Source organism: Orbicella faveolata, unplaced genomic scaffold (genome assembly GCF_042242905.1).
Source record: "Orbicella faveolata isolate gen_17 unplaced genomic scaffold, um_ofav_v1 contig_53, whole genome shotgun sequence".
Classification (NCBI taxonomy): Eukaryota; Metazoa; Cnidaria; class Anthozoa; order Scleractinia; family Merulinidae; genus Orbicella; species Orbicella faveolata.
In genome coordinates, this window is record NW_028301584.1 from 21,145 (window position 1) to 35,000 (window position 13,856).

The window sequence follows — 13,856 nt, forward strand, 5'->3', positions numbered from 1 at the left end:
AATCTAAAATTTAAGCAATGAAACAAACCTTTCTCATCTCAGGGAATCAAGCAAAGAGGCATGTACTGGCTTACAAGCACTGTCAGTCACTGTCAGTTTTATCACAAAAGTACTGCATCAAGCGTGTTGAGCCAGCAAAATACAAACAGCATAATGATTCAAGTCATAATGTCTGTAAGACACTTGAGAACCTTCTTAAATTAATTGCCCAAAGGTATCGGGAGCATCGTGGACTCGTAACGCAGAATCACCCTTAGACTGAACTATCTGCGTGCCTTACACTTTTCCACATCTTTTTTCCCACCAGTCATGTTGTCAAGGAAGCATTGGTTACGATATGGTTTTTTGCTTATTTTTAACAGAAGATTTCCTTTATTCTGATTTGATTTCAATCTTGTATGAGAAGAAGTTGATTTAGATATGATCTCTTTTTTTTAAAGATTATTTTTTATCTGTATAGACTTCCTTATGGCTGGAGTGACTGTTTTCTTCATCGATTGCTATCGACAATCGATATCGATCAAATTGTTAATTAAGCAAATTGTTGATGGATTCAATGAATATTTCATTAACAGTGCACCTCACCTTGCTCAGAAAATAACAGCTAACACCAACTGATCATTCAAATACCACTTGAAGGGAAATTACATGGATTTAGTGCTCTTGTTTCCTGACTGCGAACAAGACTGAAATCAAGAAGGAATTAGAAATAACAACTGCGATCGATAACAAAGAATTTGCCAGTGATTAGCCATCTGATTGAAGAATATTCTCATCTGCGTCTACACTTTTAAGTCGGCAAACGACTATCATAAGTCATCACACCAACTATCAAAATTAAAAGATAAATAATAAATAGTAATAATAAAATAATAAATGAACACAAAAATATCCCAGTAATTAAAAATAAACATATAAATAATGATAACTCCAATAATAGTGAAAATAATAGTACAAGACTAAGCATCAGTTTTAAAGCAGTTGATAGATACCACAGCTTACTAAGTGATCAAAAAAAAAATACACAGCGTAAATGACTGATTTCAAAAACATATTTCTCGATCGAGTCACTCTCGTGGAAAATCGTCATGGTTCTGATTAATTGTAAACATCCTTCAACCGAAACATGTAAATTTAAAGGTTGTGTGGTCTCTTTTCACTGTTTGATTCCACCTCTACACGTTTATGTCGGCAAAAGACTATCATAAGTTATCAAACCAACTATAAAAATTAAAAGATAAATAATAAATGGTAATAATAAAATAATAAATGAGTACAAAAATATCCCAGTAATAAAAAATAAACATATAAGTAATGATAACTCCAATAATAGTGAAAGTAATAATACAAAATTAAAGGATAACTGAGCATCAGTTTTAAAGCAGTTGATAGATACCACAGCTTACCAAGTGATCAAAAAAAATACCCAGTGTAAATGACTGATTTCAAAAACATATTTCTCGATCGAGTCACTCTCGTGGTTATGACTAATTGTAAACATCCTTCATCCGAAACACGTAAATTCAAAGGTTGTGTCCCCTGTTTTTTTACTGTTTGATTCCACGTAAATTTGGCAAGATTAATTGGTGACAAGCAAAACATTATACGCCCTGACATGTCTCAAATCAGGGCTGACTTTCGACGCTGCTTAGTTTCATTTTTTTTCCGGCGATCGAGACAGTACAAACTTAGAAAGCACTGTTTACCTGAGCAGAAAAATCCTCAAAAGTGAACTCGCAAACCCGCCATTGCGATCAGGCTCACGTGACTTTCAGTCAGCGGTAGGTCACGACAATCTCACGTAAGGCCTACCGAAAAGTCTCCCCGTCCTCAGGTGAATGTCCCAAGAAATAGAAATGTAATTATTACCCTCACTACGATTATTACGATCATTATTACAAGTGAATTTATGAAATTCCATATATTTGAGCTTCCCCTTCAATGTGTAATACAACAATATTATTAGATTCGGTGTTTGTGATATCCAGAACAATCAAGCTCTCCGTATCCGCATATCACAAAAGACCTCGTCCAATGGCAATTATTGTTCACCATTATTATCATGAGGATGATGGCGCCAGCAGAGAAAATTTACATTTTGACGGTCCAAGTCCACAGACCTGATTTCTCGTTCTTCCAGAACTCGATAGAAACATGGCACACGTTTTCAGTTTCTTAAAAAGGCCATCTTTGATACATCAACATTCTTACATGGCATTCTTACATGGTTCTCAGGACAAACTTCTCAAATGTTCTGTATTCTTTTCGGGATCAGGAGAGGAAAGCAACTCAAAAAAAAAAATTTGCAATTTTGACCTGAAAACCTCGGAGCCATGTTAGAATATTGATACATTGAACGCGGCCTATCGGAACTTTAGTAAAAGAGGTACTTGTCGCTACCGTATGTCAAAGACAATAGAGGCGCACACAGAATTTATTGTAAGGCAAACCACCAACATGGTTTAATCAAGTCCTTCTGGAGTGAGAACTAACTTGATTACACGGTACTTTAAAATATTCTGATAAAAGTATACAACTCTTCCCTCGCTAACTGAGAAAGGCATCAAACCAGGGTGTGTAGTTTGCGATTTAATCCTGACAAAATTCAATTCCGACTCTAAAAGCGAACTGGTTGGAAAATTCTTAAACTACGGAAACACTGGAAACATGACTGAGAAAGTCCCTCCATTCGTCATCACGTTGGAGGAGCCAGCGTTGCTGAAAATATTGTCAATTAGCTAGCCTTTCATGATGGCTTCAAGTCCTTTTGGAGTGAGAAGTAACTTGATTACACAGTACTTTAAAATGTTCTAACAAAAGTATAAAACTCCTCCCACCAGGGGCCGGCATTATTGAAAATATTGTCAATTAGCTAGTCTTTCATGATGGCTTTGTGGATCTGCCGTCTCCACATCTGAAGCCGATAAACTCCCGGGCGATTTTTGGCTGCTTGGACTGACACCGGAGTCAGACTACCGACGCTTTCATACCACTGTTGGCCGTCGAGTTCCAGTTTGTACATGTTTGCTGATATGGCTTTGTACCAGAGCAAACTGACCTCTCCATTTTCCTGCACACAATGAACTTGGGCAAGGAGAATTTTCGGGGCATTCACAGTGCTGGTGTCTTCCACGCAAGCCACAAAATCTCCCGGCTGGAACTGACAAGGCTCGACTGGTTGCGCAGCCACGACTCCCTCTTCCTGGCTTCCCTCTGCAAAGTCCCTGGCCAGGTCGACAGCAAGCCGCTTTCTCTCATTGCAAGTACGTCGGTTATAAGTCTGCTGTACTTGTCTGGTCTAATGTCTCAGTGCGGCAGCCAGCGAGGATTTAAGCGCATCGGTACAGTTGCTATGAGAAACAAACAAAGAAACAAACAATTATTTTTCAGACAGGAGCCCACCATAAAAAAAAATTCGGCAACACGCAAAAGTTTTAATATTTTGTCGATCCCCAAAGAGAGGATTTGATACAGTAAAAACCCGCGAGTAAGAACCTAGGGATTTAAGAACCTTCAGGCAGGAATTTGCTTTTTTAATACCCCAAAATATAAGACCCTCTTTAGCCAAACAAATTCCAACAGGTTCTTACATGTGGGGTTCGACTATTTAATTTGTATATTTTTTTCACCAAAAACCAAAAAGTTGATCGAGAGTTTAGAAAATTGAATTGTTAAATGCAACTCAAAATGCACAATGTATGCTAAATTTGAACTGTTATTATGAAACAATTACTGCTACAATTTACAGAATGTATCATTTCTACGTAATCTTGGTCTTGGTTCAAATGCTCCATGCATGTATCCTCTTGCAGTTTGATCATACATTTTATATACAGTACTGTATCATTGATCAATTAATGTTGTTGGACATTTGGCAACATGGGTACATTAATAAATATTTGTAATGAAGAACAGACCAGATTTTATACTACTTTCTGATAATCAACAACAATGTCTACTCTGTAGAAATTAAGAACCTAATTAAGAACCTACTTAGCCTAAACTGTCAATAAGTACCCCATAATACAAGAACCTGTTATACCAAACTCTGAAAAAAGTAGGTTCTTACACGCGGGTTTTTACTGTACCATATCCAACTCAGCTTTCTTTTTTGGGAGAAAGGGCATTCCGCAAATCAAGCTCTTGAGAATCTGACTTTTAGTTTTACGGATCTGGAAACGATGAACGAGTCATCAAAACATCATTCCAAATGATCGCCACCAATCTTTACTCTCAATTGTTTACTCAAACCCTCCGTTATTATGAAACAAAAACAACAACAACCGCAAAAGCCACAACGCCTATATATTTCACAGGAGAATGTGGCCTTCAGCAGAATTAAAGTTGGTTTATAGATCACTTTTAAAACCAAAAAATTAATATGACTCCAAACGAGAAATTCCCCCACTCCGAAGAGGGACCCTGACTGAATACAAATTGGAAACTGGAGTAAGCAAATGAGAGAATGCCGCATTCTGTAGGCCCATGATTAAAATAGTCTCATCAGAAAATGATTTCACTGCGGAACCTCTTATTGACAAATTCTAAATCTAAGGAATGTCAACTTACTCTTGAGAATAGGCCCATGTGATGAACGACGAACGAAGCATATTCACCGAGACCAGTTTTCCAGTAAGTCCATAAAACACAGTCTTCAGGTGGGCAGAGAATGCAGCTGCAGTGAAGGCATCTCCATTTTTGCTCTGTAGGCAAAGGGGAAACAAGAATCAATTTATTAAAGTGCCACTATGATGAAATTATCCATATCCATTTTCTTACATTTTCGTACAGAATAGGTGTTTCCTAGATATCTTGCCAAATTTCAATCTGTTACGAACATTAGAACTCGCTCTTTATGGACCTTTATTTCCAAGAATTTACGACCACCATTAATTTTCCTTGTTCCAAGTCTTGGTTGAGAATTTGAGAAAATGACATCATTTTCTGAAAAATACCGCACGGGTTGAAATTATAATAACAATTAACGTGGAGAATTGCATGAATATGCGAACCAAAGTTTTTGTTATTCCTTATGCGAATTGCTGTGCTAATTGTTATTATAATTTCAACCCGGGTGAAACTACCAGGGGTGAGAGATCGAACTGTTTCACCCCAGAGAAGAGCAACACATTCCAAACTCACCCCTGCAAGGGTGAAAACTCCCCTTGGAAAACCCCAACACTTGCAGAGACACCCCCCAAAGGATTGTAAACTGGCTTCAGACATTCCAACACACCCCGGGAGAATTCTCCTGAGAGAGCAAAAGTCCCTGAACACTTGTTTTAGGTAAGGAAAAGTCCCCTTTCAGAGTTGTAAGCTATTTCTTACGACAATATGCCCAGAATTTCCTTCTCGATATCCATTTATTTTACATTTGCACAGAATAGGTCTTTCCTAGATATCTTGCCAAATTTCAATCTATTACCAACATTAGAACTCGCGGTTTATGGACCTGTATTTCCGAGAATTTACAGGCGCCATCAATTTTCCTTGTACCAAGTCTTGGTTGAGAATTTGAGAAAATGACGTCATTTTCTGAAAAATACCACACCGGTTGGAATTATAATAACAATTAATGTGGGGAATTGCACGAATATACGAGCCAAAGGTTTTGTCATTCTTTATGCGAATTGTTGTGCTAATTGTTATTATAATTTCAACCCGGGTGAAACTGCCAGGGGTGAGAGATCGAACTGTTTCACCCCAGAGAAAAGCAACACATTCAGAACTCACCCCTGCAAGGGTGAAAACTCTCCTTGGAAAACCCCAACACTTGCAGAGACACCCCTCAAAGGATTGTAAACTGGCTTCAAACATTCCAACACACCCTGAGAGAAATCTCCTGAGAGAGGAAAAGGTCCAAACACTTGTTGTAGGGATGGAAAAGTCCAATTTCAGAGCTGTAAGCTTTTTCTTAAGACAACATGCCCTGAAATTTCCTTCCCTTACCTTTATGGTTAGGGTTAAGGTAAGGGTTAGGGTTCAATCCCATTTCCAGGTGGTCAGAATGGAAACTTGATTTTCTCTCATCCGACAGCCGTGAATTTAACCAGTACCCTTCTCTTTTTAAGGGGACAGCTAAGCCGTGCTTTTCTAAACTCCCCTAGTGTGCTCAGATTACACCTACGAGGTCACACAATGCAGGTGAAGTCATGCCAACGATATGATTTGTGAGAAATGTATTAGAGATTATCAGAAATGTACCGACTAGTCAAAATATCGTAGCCAGGTTTTTTAAATCCATTAATATACTTTTTTTTGCCGGAAAGAGATTTCAAAAAATTGTGTGAAAGGAACATTTTTTCCACTGAAAAAAATACAGTGGAACCTCGATTAAACGAACCTCTATTTAACGAAGTCCTTGATATAACGAACAATATTCTACGTCCCTGCCAAAGTTACAGTAGAATGTACGGAATAGAACCTCAATATAACGAATTCTTCAATATAACGAACATAATCAGGAAGCCCAGACGTAAAATCTACCTTGATATAATGAATTACAATGTCAACACCCGACGGAAGATAAACACTGAACAGATCAACAGTCAACAAATCCTTGTAATCCTTATGGTAAAGAGACATCAACCTTTCAGTCAACGGCTTATTATGTCATAGACATTGGCACTATAGTTTTGCGACATCAATTAACTTCTGCTCTATCTTCTTTGAAATCCGGATATGTTGGGTAGTGCAACATAACAACACTAAGCCCGTTTCCTTGTTTACATAGACAATTTTCTGTATAACCTCTATGTTGCAACATTTTTAAATCGCTACTCTGAAAGTGTCGTTCTTTTGTACACAAAAGCTGCGCGTCTGCTCAAAAGTGAAAATAATTGATACTGAAAGCCACCATGCTTGATGAATTGCATCTCAAAACGCGGCACTTCTGGGTGACGAAAATTGCATTGAATTGCATGACAGAAGTCACCTGTGTTACAAATCAATCATTAACTATGACCTCGATATAACGAACATTTTGGTCGTTTCCCCTTCAAATTCATTATATTGAGGTTTTCAATATAACGAACCCTCGATTTAGCGAACAAATTTGGCCGGTCCCCGGCGACTTCGTTAAATCGAGGTTCCACTGTACTGATTATTATTAAAATACTGAGTATTTTAACAACAACAACAGTTTATTTCTACTACTGTAAACAACTAAAAGAATTTACAAGATTATAATTATAAATAAATAAACAAACAGTAGTGGGACACCCTAAATAACTAAAAAGCTAAACTAGTTGGGTGACCGTAATTGTAATAATTAAAAATTTGAGAGTCAGGAAAGAGGCACAACAAATATATTGGTACACATAAATATCATAAACTTGGTACAAGAGTAAATATACAAAACAAAACAAAATAAATAGATATAAACCATCAAAATATCAGTAAAGATTAATAGAGACTAATGAAATGCGAAGTTAATTCTTTTTTAAATTGATTAGAAGTACAACACTTGAATTTAAAGAGACAGAGATGTAAGGAGTACATGTATAGTTAAGTGTGTACTTGACAATACTTACTAAAAATAACAGGATGGAATGAAATATCCATAGGAATGAATTAGAACCGAATGTGATGTCAACAACATCTTGTGTTTAAAGACGATGGGTTCTAGAACTGATATAGGTTGTGGGGCCGTGTAACAAATGTTGATAAGATAACAGAAAAGTGAAACGATGCCAAAGAGATAGGAATAAAATCAATAAAAGGCGAAATCACTGTCAATTTGGGCAGCCATTTCACTAAAGTTCCAGTTTCTGAGGAGGGGATGATGACTGTTTGTTGCTAGTTTCAGTCTTGCAACAGAGTTTGTCCTATATATATTAGCATAATAATCTGTGTGCAATGAAATGCCGAGAAATAGATTTCTTAGTTTGGCCGCTTTCGGGCGCGCCGTTATAATATCGAAAGCCATGATAACGAACGATTCCAAAGTAGCACTGAAGTAGATAAATAGCGACGGGTAGGAAAAATAGGTGTTAAAGTGTTCCAATAATGGACTTACCAATCCAGAGTTAATGAAGCAGGCTGTGTTTGGCGTGAAATGGACGGGCAGTGAGTGAATTTGAATCCTCCAGGCAGCTTTGTGTCCAAGATGGCGGCCTTCGCAGAGCGGTTTGTGACTGACATGCGTGGAAGAAACTGAGAGAAGGGAAGGGAGGGGAGGGGGGCAGACTGAAATTTTGCGGGGCCTGTATCTTTTGATAGGAGGCGTTTGGAGGGTCGGGAAACTGTGGGTAATGATCTGGGCCCTCCACATTCGCGTTTGACGCGTACACGAGAAGGCCATTTTGAGTGCGGAGTGTTGAAAGTGAGAGTAAAAGAGATTGATTTTGTGCGGTGGGGATGGGGGTCAGGAGACAAGAAGGAGTGGAGACTAGAGGTACTTACCATTTACATAGGAAAACCGGAAATTCCAGTTAGAAAATCAAATGGTTCGCGCCATTCCGTTTGGGAAGCTTCAGAAAATATGGGCTGTGATTTGAGGTGATGCTATTTTTCTGCTCTTTTAGGTCTCTTTAGCTGATGTGGATATACTTTATAGTGATTCCCTCTCCCGCAACGTCGCATATAATTGTTTAATATTTAAGCCTGAAATTTCCAACCGGATGGTTTTTGTAAATGGTAAGCACCTTAGGTTCCATGTTGTTAAGTGCGCCATATTTTGGAAGGCAGAGGTAAATATTTGAAACTGCAAATAAACTGAGCGTATTGGTAAGTGATGTGGTGGTTTTGTAGGCCCAGTTCATACGTCGCATTTCTGCCGTGTCGAATTCAATTCAATTAAGTGCGGCAGAAATGCGACTGTGGATTCATACGTCGCACTTGTGTCGCACTTAATTCAGAATTTATACTGTCGGGTATGTCGGCCAGCGGAAAATGCTTTAAACGTAGAGTATTCAATATGGCGGACGAAAATACTGAGCGACGAAGGACTTTAATTTTGCTAAAAATTGTCCGCCAACGTAACGAGAAGGAGAAGGCCGACAACGGAGCAGTATGTGTTGCAATATGTTCGGGTTGCTCTGGGTCGAGAATGGCCAAGTTTCTTCTTTTTCTTTGGCGGGAAAACATTTACGCATGCTCAATACATTAACATAATGTATGCATTAGATTCGACACGGCAGAAATTCGACGTCTGAATCGGTGTCGCATTTCTGTCGGATAATGCGACAAGACCAGTCGAACGTGCGGCAGAAATGCGGCAGCCGATTCAGACGTCGAATTTCTGTCGAATTTAATTCGTTGAATTGAATTCGACACGGCAGAAATGCGACATATGAACTGGGCCCAGGAATGTCTTCTTTTGTGAGTGCTTTAACTTGTCAACAATGCAGACCCAGGTATGATTTGGTATGCAACCTCTTTTTACGGAACCTTGCCAAATGATATTATGGAATGAAAATTAGAGAAATGATACTATGAAATTATGAAAGGGATATTACAGAAATAAAAGCTGACCGCAACCGAACCCCGGATTTTTCAGCTTCCAATTTACTTGTTTTGATTGTTAGACTTGATCCAATGCTTTGCTTTTTACATGTTTCAGTGTATCTCGTATCTCGTATTTCTAATTGATTTCATTTCTTATCATTGTTCTCTGTACTTTTATCTCGGAGAACTTTCTTTTTAGCTCTCTGCTTGGAACACATCTGGATAGGCACCGCATAAGTAGCTATTATCGTAGTTAGTGTCATCGTTATTATCATGGTTATTACGAAGACATCCATGTGAAAAGCTCTCTATTCAACAAGAGCTACAGCGGTCTTCCTTTCATTTGCAGGTTGCGGCTACGCTACAATGAAGAGACCGGCGCGCCCGATCTAAGTCGGTAGGTATGCTGCAGAGACAACAAATTATGCCGTTGGAAAAGTAGGGTGAAGGAGCTTGAGAATTCTAATTCCGCACGTAGGAATGGAAATACCGTTGTTTTTGAGCCGATTGATTTAACAATGAAAACTGGCAGAAAAATTTCTCTAGTGATTGCTAGAAGTTTTTTTTTTTGGGGGGGGGGGTTTAAATGTTGGTTCAGGGACTTTGGGGGGTATTGTTTGAAGCACTGGGGATTTAAGGGGGGGTTTGAATTTTTTCTTCATTGAATGAAATTTCATTTCATTTCATTTCATTTCATTTCCTTCCACTTGCAGCAGCTGTCTTTGGCCGAGACGACTCGTGCCTTGTACTGGGACTTGAATGCACCAATGAATGAATGTCTGCCTAGAACTAAATCCGGAGAATAATAATAAAGGTTTTTTTAAGGATCATTTCTCTGTTTCTTTGTCTTTTGTGGATTTCTTGGGGAGGGGGGGGGGTGATCTTAGGGTTAGATGGGGCCCGACGTTTAACCCGAGGTTGACCTTACTCGGTAGATACAAGACGTTGCTCATTTTCAGACCGTGGCAAGAATCTACATTTTGTCAAGAGCAAGCGAAGGTGGCTTGAATACGGCACTGTCTAATTGCCCTCCCACTTCTTTGAAATATGACAAAGACTTTTCTCTTCTAGAACTTTTTTAATCTCAATAATGACACCCACCGAAGATAGTTACAAACAAACAAGTCCTAAAAACTGAAATAAATAACATATATGGAATGGAAAATTCTAGCGGGGCCAAAGCGGCCGTCAACATTTCTGCGGCCATGCTGGAAAGCCTTTCAATGGAAATAGCTATCGTTTTCCGAGCTCAGCAGGGCCTGCTGTCGTGCTCTGCTTTGTGGATGCTCCGCAGGCTGGTACAGAGTCTGTAGCAGTTGCTTTTTCCCTTGGCCGGCCGGACTTTCACTGGCACCAGGGAGGAAACTGACTCCACCCACCGGCTTCCGTCCACCTCCAGGCAGTAGAGACCTGCACCAACCGGCTTGTACCACAGTAGGGAGGCTTGACCATCGGGGAGAAAGGAATGGAGGCGTCCCAACAAGACTCTCGGTTGCTGCAGGCTGCTCTCTTCCTCCACCAGACCCACACAGTCTCCAGCCTGGTGCTGGCTTGCTGTCTCGTCGTCCTGGGCGGGTTCGACCTGCCCTTCCCCCTCCTGCTGCTCAGCTCTGCTCCGGGCCAGCTCCAACGCAAGGACCTTCTTCTGGTTGGCTGTCCTGCGATTGTAGGTGACTGGACCTGCTCACGAGAGTGCCTCAGTGCAGCCACGAGATTCTCTTTCATCCGGTCGTTGCACTCGCTGTTTGGGAGAAACAGTACAGGGTCAAGTCGATGTTTTGTTTTGGTCTTTTAACTTGTAACCTGCGCAGAGCGGTTAAGTCACATAATTGTGATTTCATTTTCATCATTAAGTAACATCTAGACCTCAAGAAGGCTGCTCTGGCTAGCCAAAATATCGCTTCTAATAAACTATGGGGTGTCAGCCTTTGCAGTATTGTCAGTCTTGGACGTTCAATCATTATTTACTTTTCTTTCAAACATCGCTCACCGGCGAGAATACACCCACCTTTGGCCATAAGCCCAGGTCAGGAAGGCCGAACGCAGTCCGTTGATGCTCACCGCACGTCCAGTCAACCTCATCAGGAGGCCTTTGATGTGGCGAGAGAAGGCACTGCTGGAGAATGGCTGGCCATTGGCATTCTGAAAGTGGCAAAAGCGTGCAGTTATGACCTGACCGGAACCCAGCTACAGCACTATGCGGTATTTACCCGTGTGTAATGCACACTTTTTTTCGTGAAATTAATATAGGTAATCGTACGGTTTCGAGTTCAATTTGGAATGAATTTGCTCAAATGCAAATTAATTCCAAATTGAACGAGAAAAACCGTATGATTACTTATTAATAATATAAACAGGAACATAGGTCGTTTGTGAATAAGTTCAATGAATTAATAGATCAAGAACTGTTGTACCTTAGCGAATGATTCTAGATGTTATTGTAAATTCATTTCTTATTTTCCAGTTGTAGTTAACTCAATAAATATAAGTTTGCAAAGATAAACCTTCGGTTTTGTTTGTGATTTTTTCTTCTTTTTTTTTCAAATTATGGTCAAAAATGAGGGTGCGTACTATACATGGGGCGTGCATCATACAGGGGTAACTACGGTGTGTCGCTACAGCACCACAAGTCACTTTAAGTGGCGAAAAACAATGAGTGTAATACTTATACTTATACTCTGCTGGGTAAAGTATACGTATGGAAAGGGAGAACCCACCAGAAACAGGTGACTTCCTGGGCCCATCTCCGGCCTGAATTCCTGCACGCACTGTTGGAGACGGCAGAGCTCACTGCCCGCCTGGAAAGGATGCAAAGAACAAACGGAGTTCGCAAGCGAAACAAGGAGAAACAGTAATAATAACAATAATAATAATAATAATAATAATAAAGTTTTTTGGGTACATTTAAAAAAACTCAATGCGCTTACATTGCTATAAAAAATAAATTAGTTAAATCCTATAAAATATTTCTAATAACAGTAAGTAAATAAAGTAAATGAAATAATTAATTAAAATACAGTTTCTCATAAAATGAAATAAATCAGAAGTAGGATTTCCGAAACAAGAATGTTTTGAGGGAGATTTAAAGTAAGTAAGGGTGGGGGGGGGGGGATCGTTACCGTGAAAAAGTGCAGGAGAAGAATACCGACAAGTGACTGGATGGCTTTTAAGGTCAAATCACCTGACTCACCTCGAGATCTATCTGTTCGTGGCCCGTGAAACGTCGGGTCTTATACAGCTGGACGTGGATGGCGACCTCGCCGGAACATTTCATGAGGACAATGTTGCGATGGCGGAATTGCCCGGCAGAGAAGGGGTTGTCGAGTTCCCCCTCCTGCACGACCTCGAGGATCCTGATTTCCAGGCCCCTTGAGGGCGGGATGTGGCAATACAACGAAAGCAGCAGGAGGTCTGAGGCTTCTCGGGCCCTGTGTTTCTTGGACCTGGCCGCCTCGAATCGCAACCTCTGCGTTGCCAAGGCACTAAGCACTTCGTCCCTGAGAGGAAAGACCATGAACAAATTGACGTGGCTTGTTATGCATCTGTCCTCTTGTCGACGATAAATTGCGGCATGACATTGTCAAAGTTTAGGGCCGAAGCCCTTAGACAAAGTCAGGAGGCAATTTATCATCGACAAGAGTACAGACGCATAAGAAACTGACGCCAATTTGTTTTTCACAACAACAAGACCCCAAGACGGTCAAATGTCGGAAATAAATGAGGGAAAGGACGCGGTAACATTGTCGATAGGTTTTCTCACTTTTTGATTGGCTACTTAAAAAAGGCCATCGTGATAATAGACAATAAAAAGTTGACAGTTCGACAGCTGTCGGTTGAACTGTTGAAGGCTGGCGTCAATTAAAACGTTATCCGCCTGTACTCTTAGTGATGATAGCAATGAGCCATCCCCACCCAGAAATTGCCAAAGTAACCCCCCCCCCTTCCCGGGTCGCAAGCTCGGTAACTTGGAAGTACTTTAACCAGGCGAGGTTTTTCAATTGTGCAAAGTACTCATGACCACGAATTGAAAAGAGTCCGGCCAAAATTTGTTTTTACACATCCAAATCGGTCCACTGGGTAAATTGCATCATTACTAATTCCATTGCCCACTCACCAATCAAGCCAGCGATTGAGGGCTTGCAGTTCCTCGATGGTCTTCAGCCTGTCGATCTCCCCTTGTCTTTGCAATAGGGTGGCAGTCCGGCGCAGTTGGCCGATGATGGGCACGCCATGAAATCGGGGCGAGTCCTTGCGGTGAAGATACTTCAAGGGATACAGCAGCGAACTGGCATGGTTGGATATGGTGGCGGGCAACAGCTGTCGTTCCTCCTGCAAGACGAAATCCCGAGATTCATGCATGGATCTTTTATCACACATACACACACACACATCCTCTTTATTACCCTTTT

The 13,856-nt window shown here is 40.4% G+C and overlaps 1 protein-coding gene, 2 long non-coding RNA genes and 1 pseudogene across 4 annotated transcripts in view; 1 reads left to right on the forward strand and 3 right to left on the reverse strand.

Moving 5' to 3' along the window:
• Positions 1 to 341: 341 nt before the first annotated feature.
• Positions 342 to 1,765, reverse strand: LOC149095282 (uncharacterized). Its single transcript, XR_016205035.1, has 2 exons — positions 1,707 to 1,765; positions 342 to 686 (listed from the first exon to the last, which is right to left on the reverse strand). It is a non-coding gene; the product is annotated as an uncharacterized LOC149095282 (long non-coding RNA).
• A 653-nt stretch (positions 1,766 to 2,418) lies between these two features.
• On the reverse strand, positions 2,419 to 8,302 carry LOC149095283 (uncharacterized). Its single transcript, XM_089281953.1, has 3 exons — positions 8,018 to 8,302; positions 4,570 to 4,703; positions 2,419 to 3,350 (listed from the first exon to the last, which is right to left on the reverse strand). Exons 1-3 carry the CDS (start codon positions 8,300 to 8,302, stop codon positions 3,299 to 3,301), a joined length of 471 nt encoding a protein of 156 aa, XP_089138079.1. The 3' UTR covers positions 2,419 to 3,298.
• Positions 8,303 to 8,657: 355 nt separating this feature from the next.
• LOC149095284 (uncharacterized) lies at positions 8,658 to 10,277 on the forward strand. Its single transcript, XR_016205036.1, has 3 exons — positions 8,658 to 8,727; positions 9,797 to 9,844; positions 10,161 to 10,277. It is a non-coding gene; the product is annotated as an uncharacterized LOC149095284 (long non-coding RNA).
• Positions 10,278 to 10,505: 228 nt separating this feature from the next.
• LOC149095285 (uncharacterized) overlaps positions 10,506 to 13,856 on the reverse strand; it is a 34,013-nt pseudogene continuing 30,662 nt past the window's right edge. Inside the window, exons 5-9 of the transcript XR_016205033.1 lie at positions 13,562 to 13,776; positions 12,638 to 12,944; positions 12,165 to 12,245; positions 11,456 to 11,589; positions 10,506 to 11,188 (exon numbers count right to left, since the gene is read on the reverse strand). The product of XR_016205033.1 is annotated as an uncharacterized LOC149095285 (transcript). The remainder of the gene's footprint in view (positions 11,189 to 11,455; positions 11,590 to 12,164; positions 12,246 to 12,637; positions 12,945 to 13,561; positions 13,777 to 13,856) is intronic.

What these genes read in the sequence shown, in the direction of transcription:
- LOC149095283 (XM_089281953.1), bottom strand. Translation starts at nt 8,302, where the DNA reads ATGGCCTTCTCGTGTACGCGTCAAACGCGAATGTGGAGGGCCCAGATC. An exon ending in GCTTCATTAACTCTGGATTG is followed by an intron (nt 4,704 to 8,017) that starts GTAAGTCCATTA and finishes CTTTGCCTACAG; the next exon opens with AGCAAAAATGGAGATGCCTT. An exon ending in ACATGGGCCTATTCTCAAGA is followed by an intron (nt 3,351 to 4,569) that starts GTAAGTTGACAT and finishes TGTTTCTCATAG; the next exon opens with CAACTGTACCGATGCGCTTA.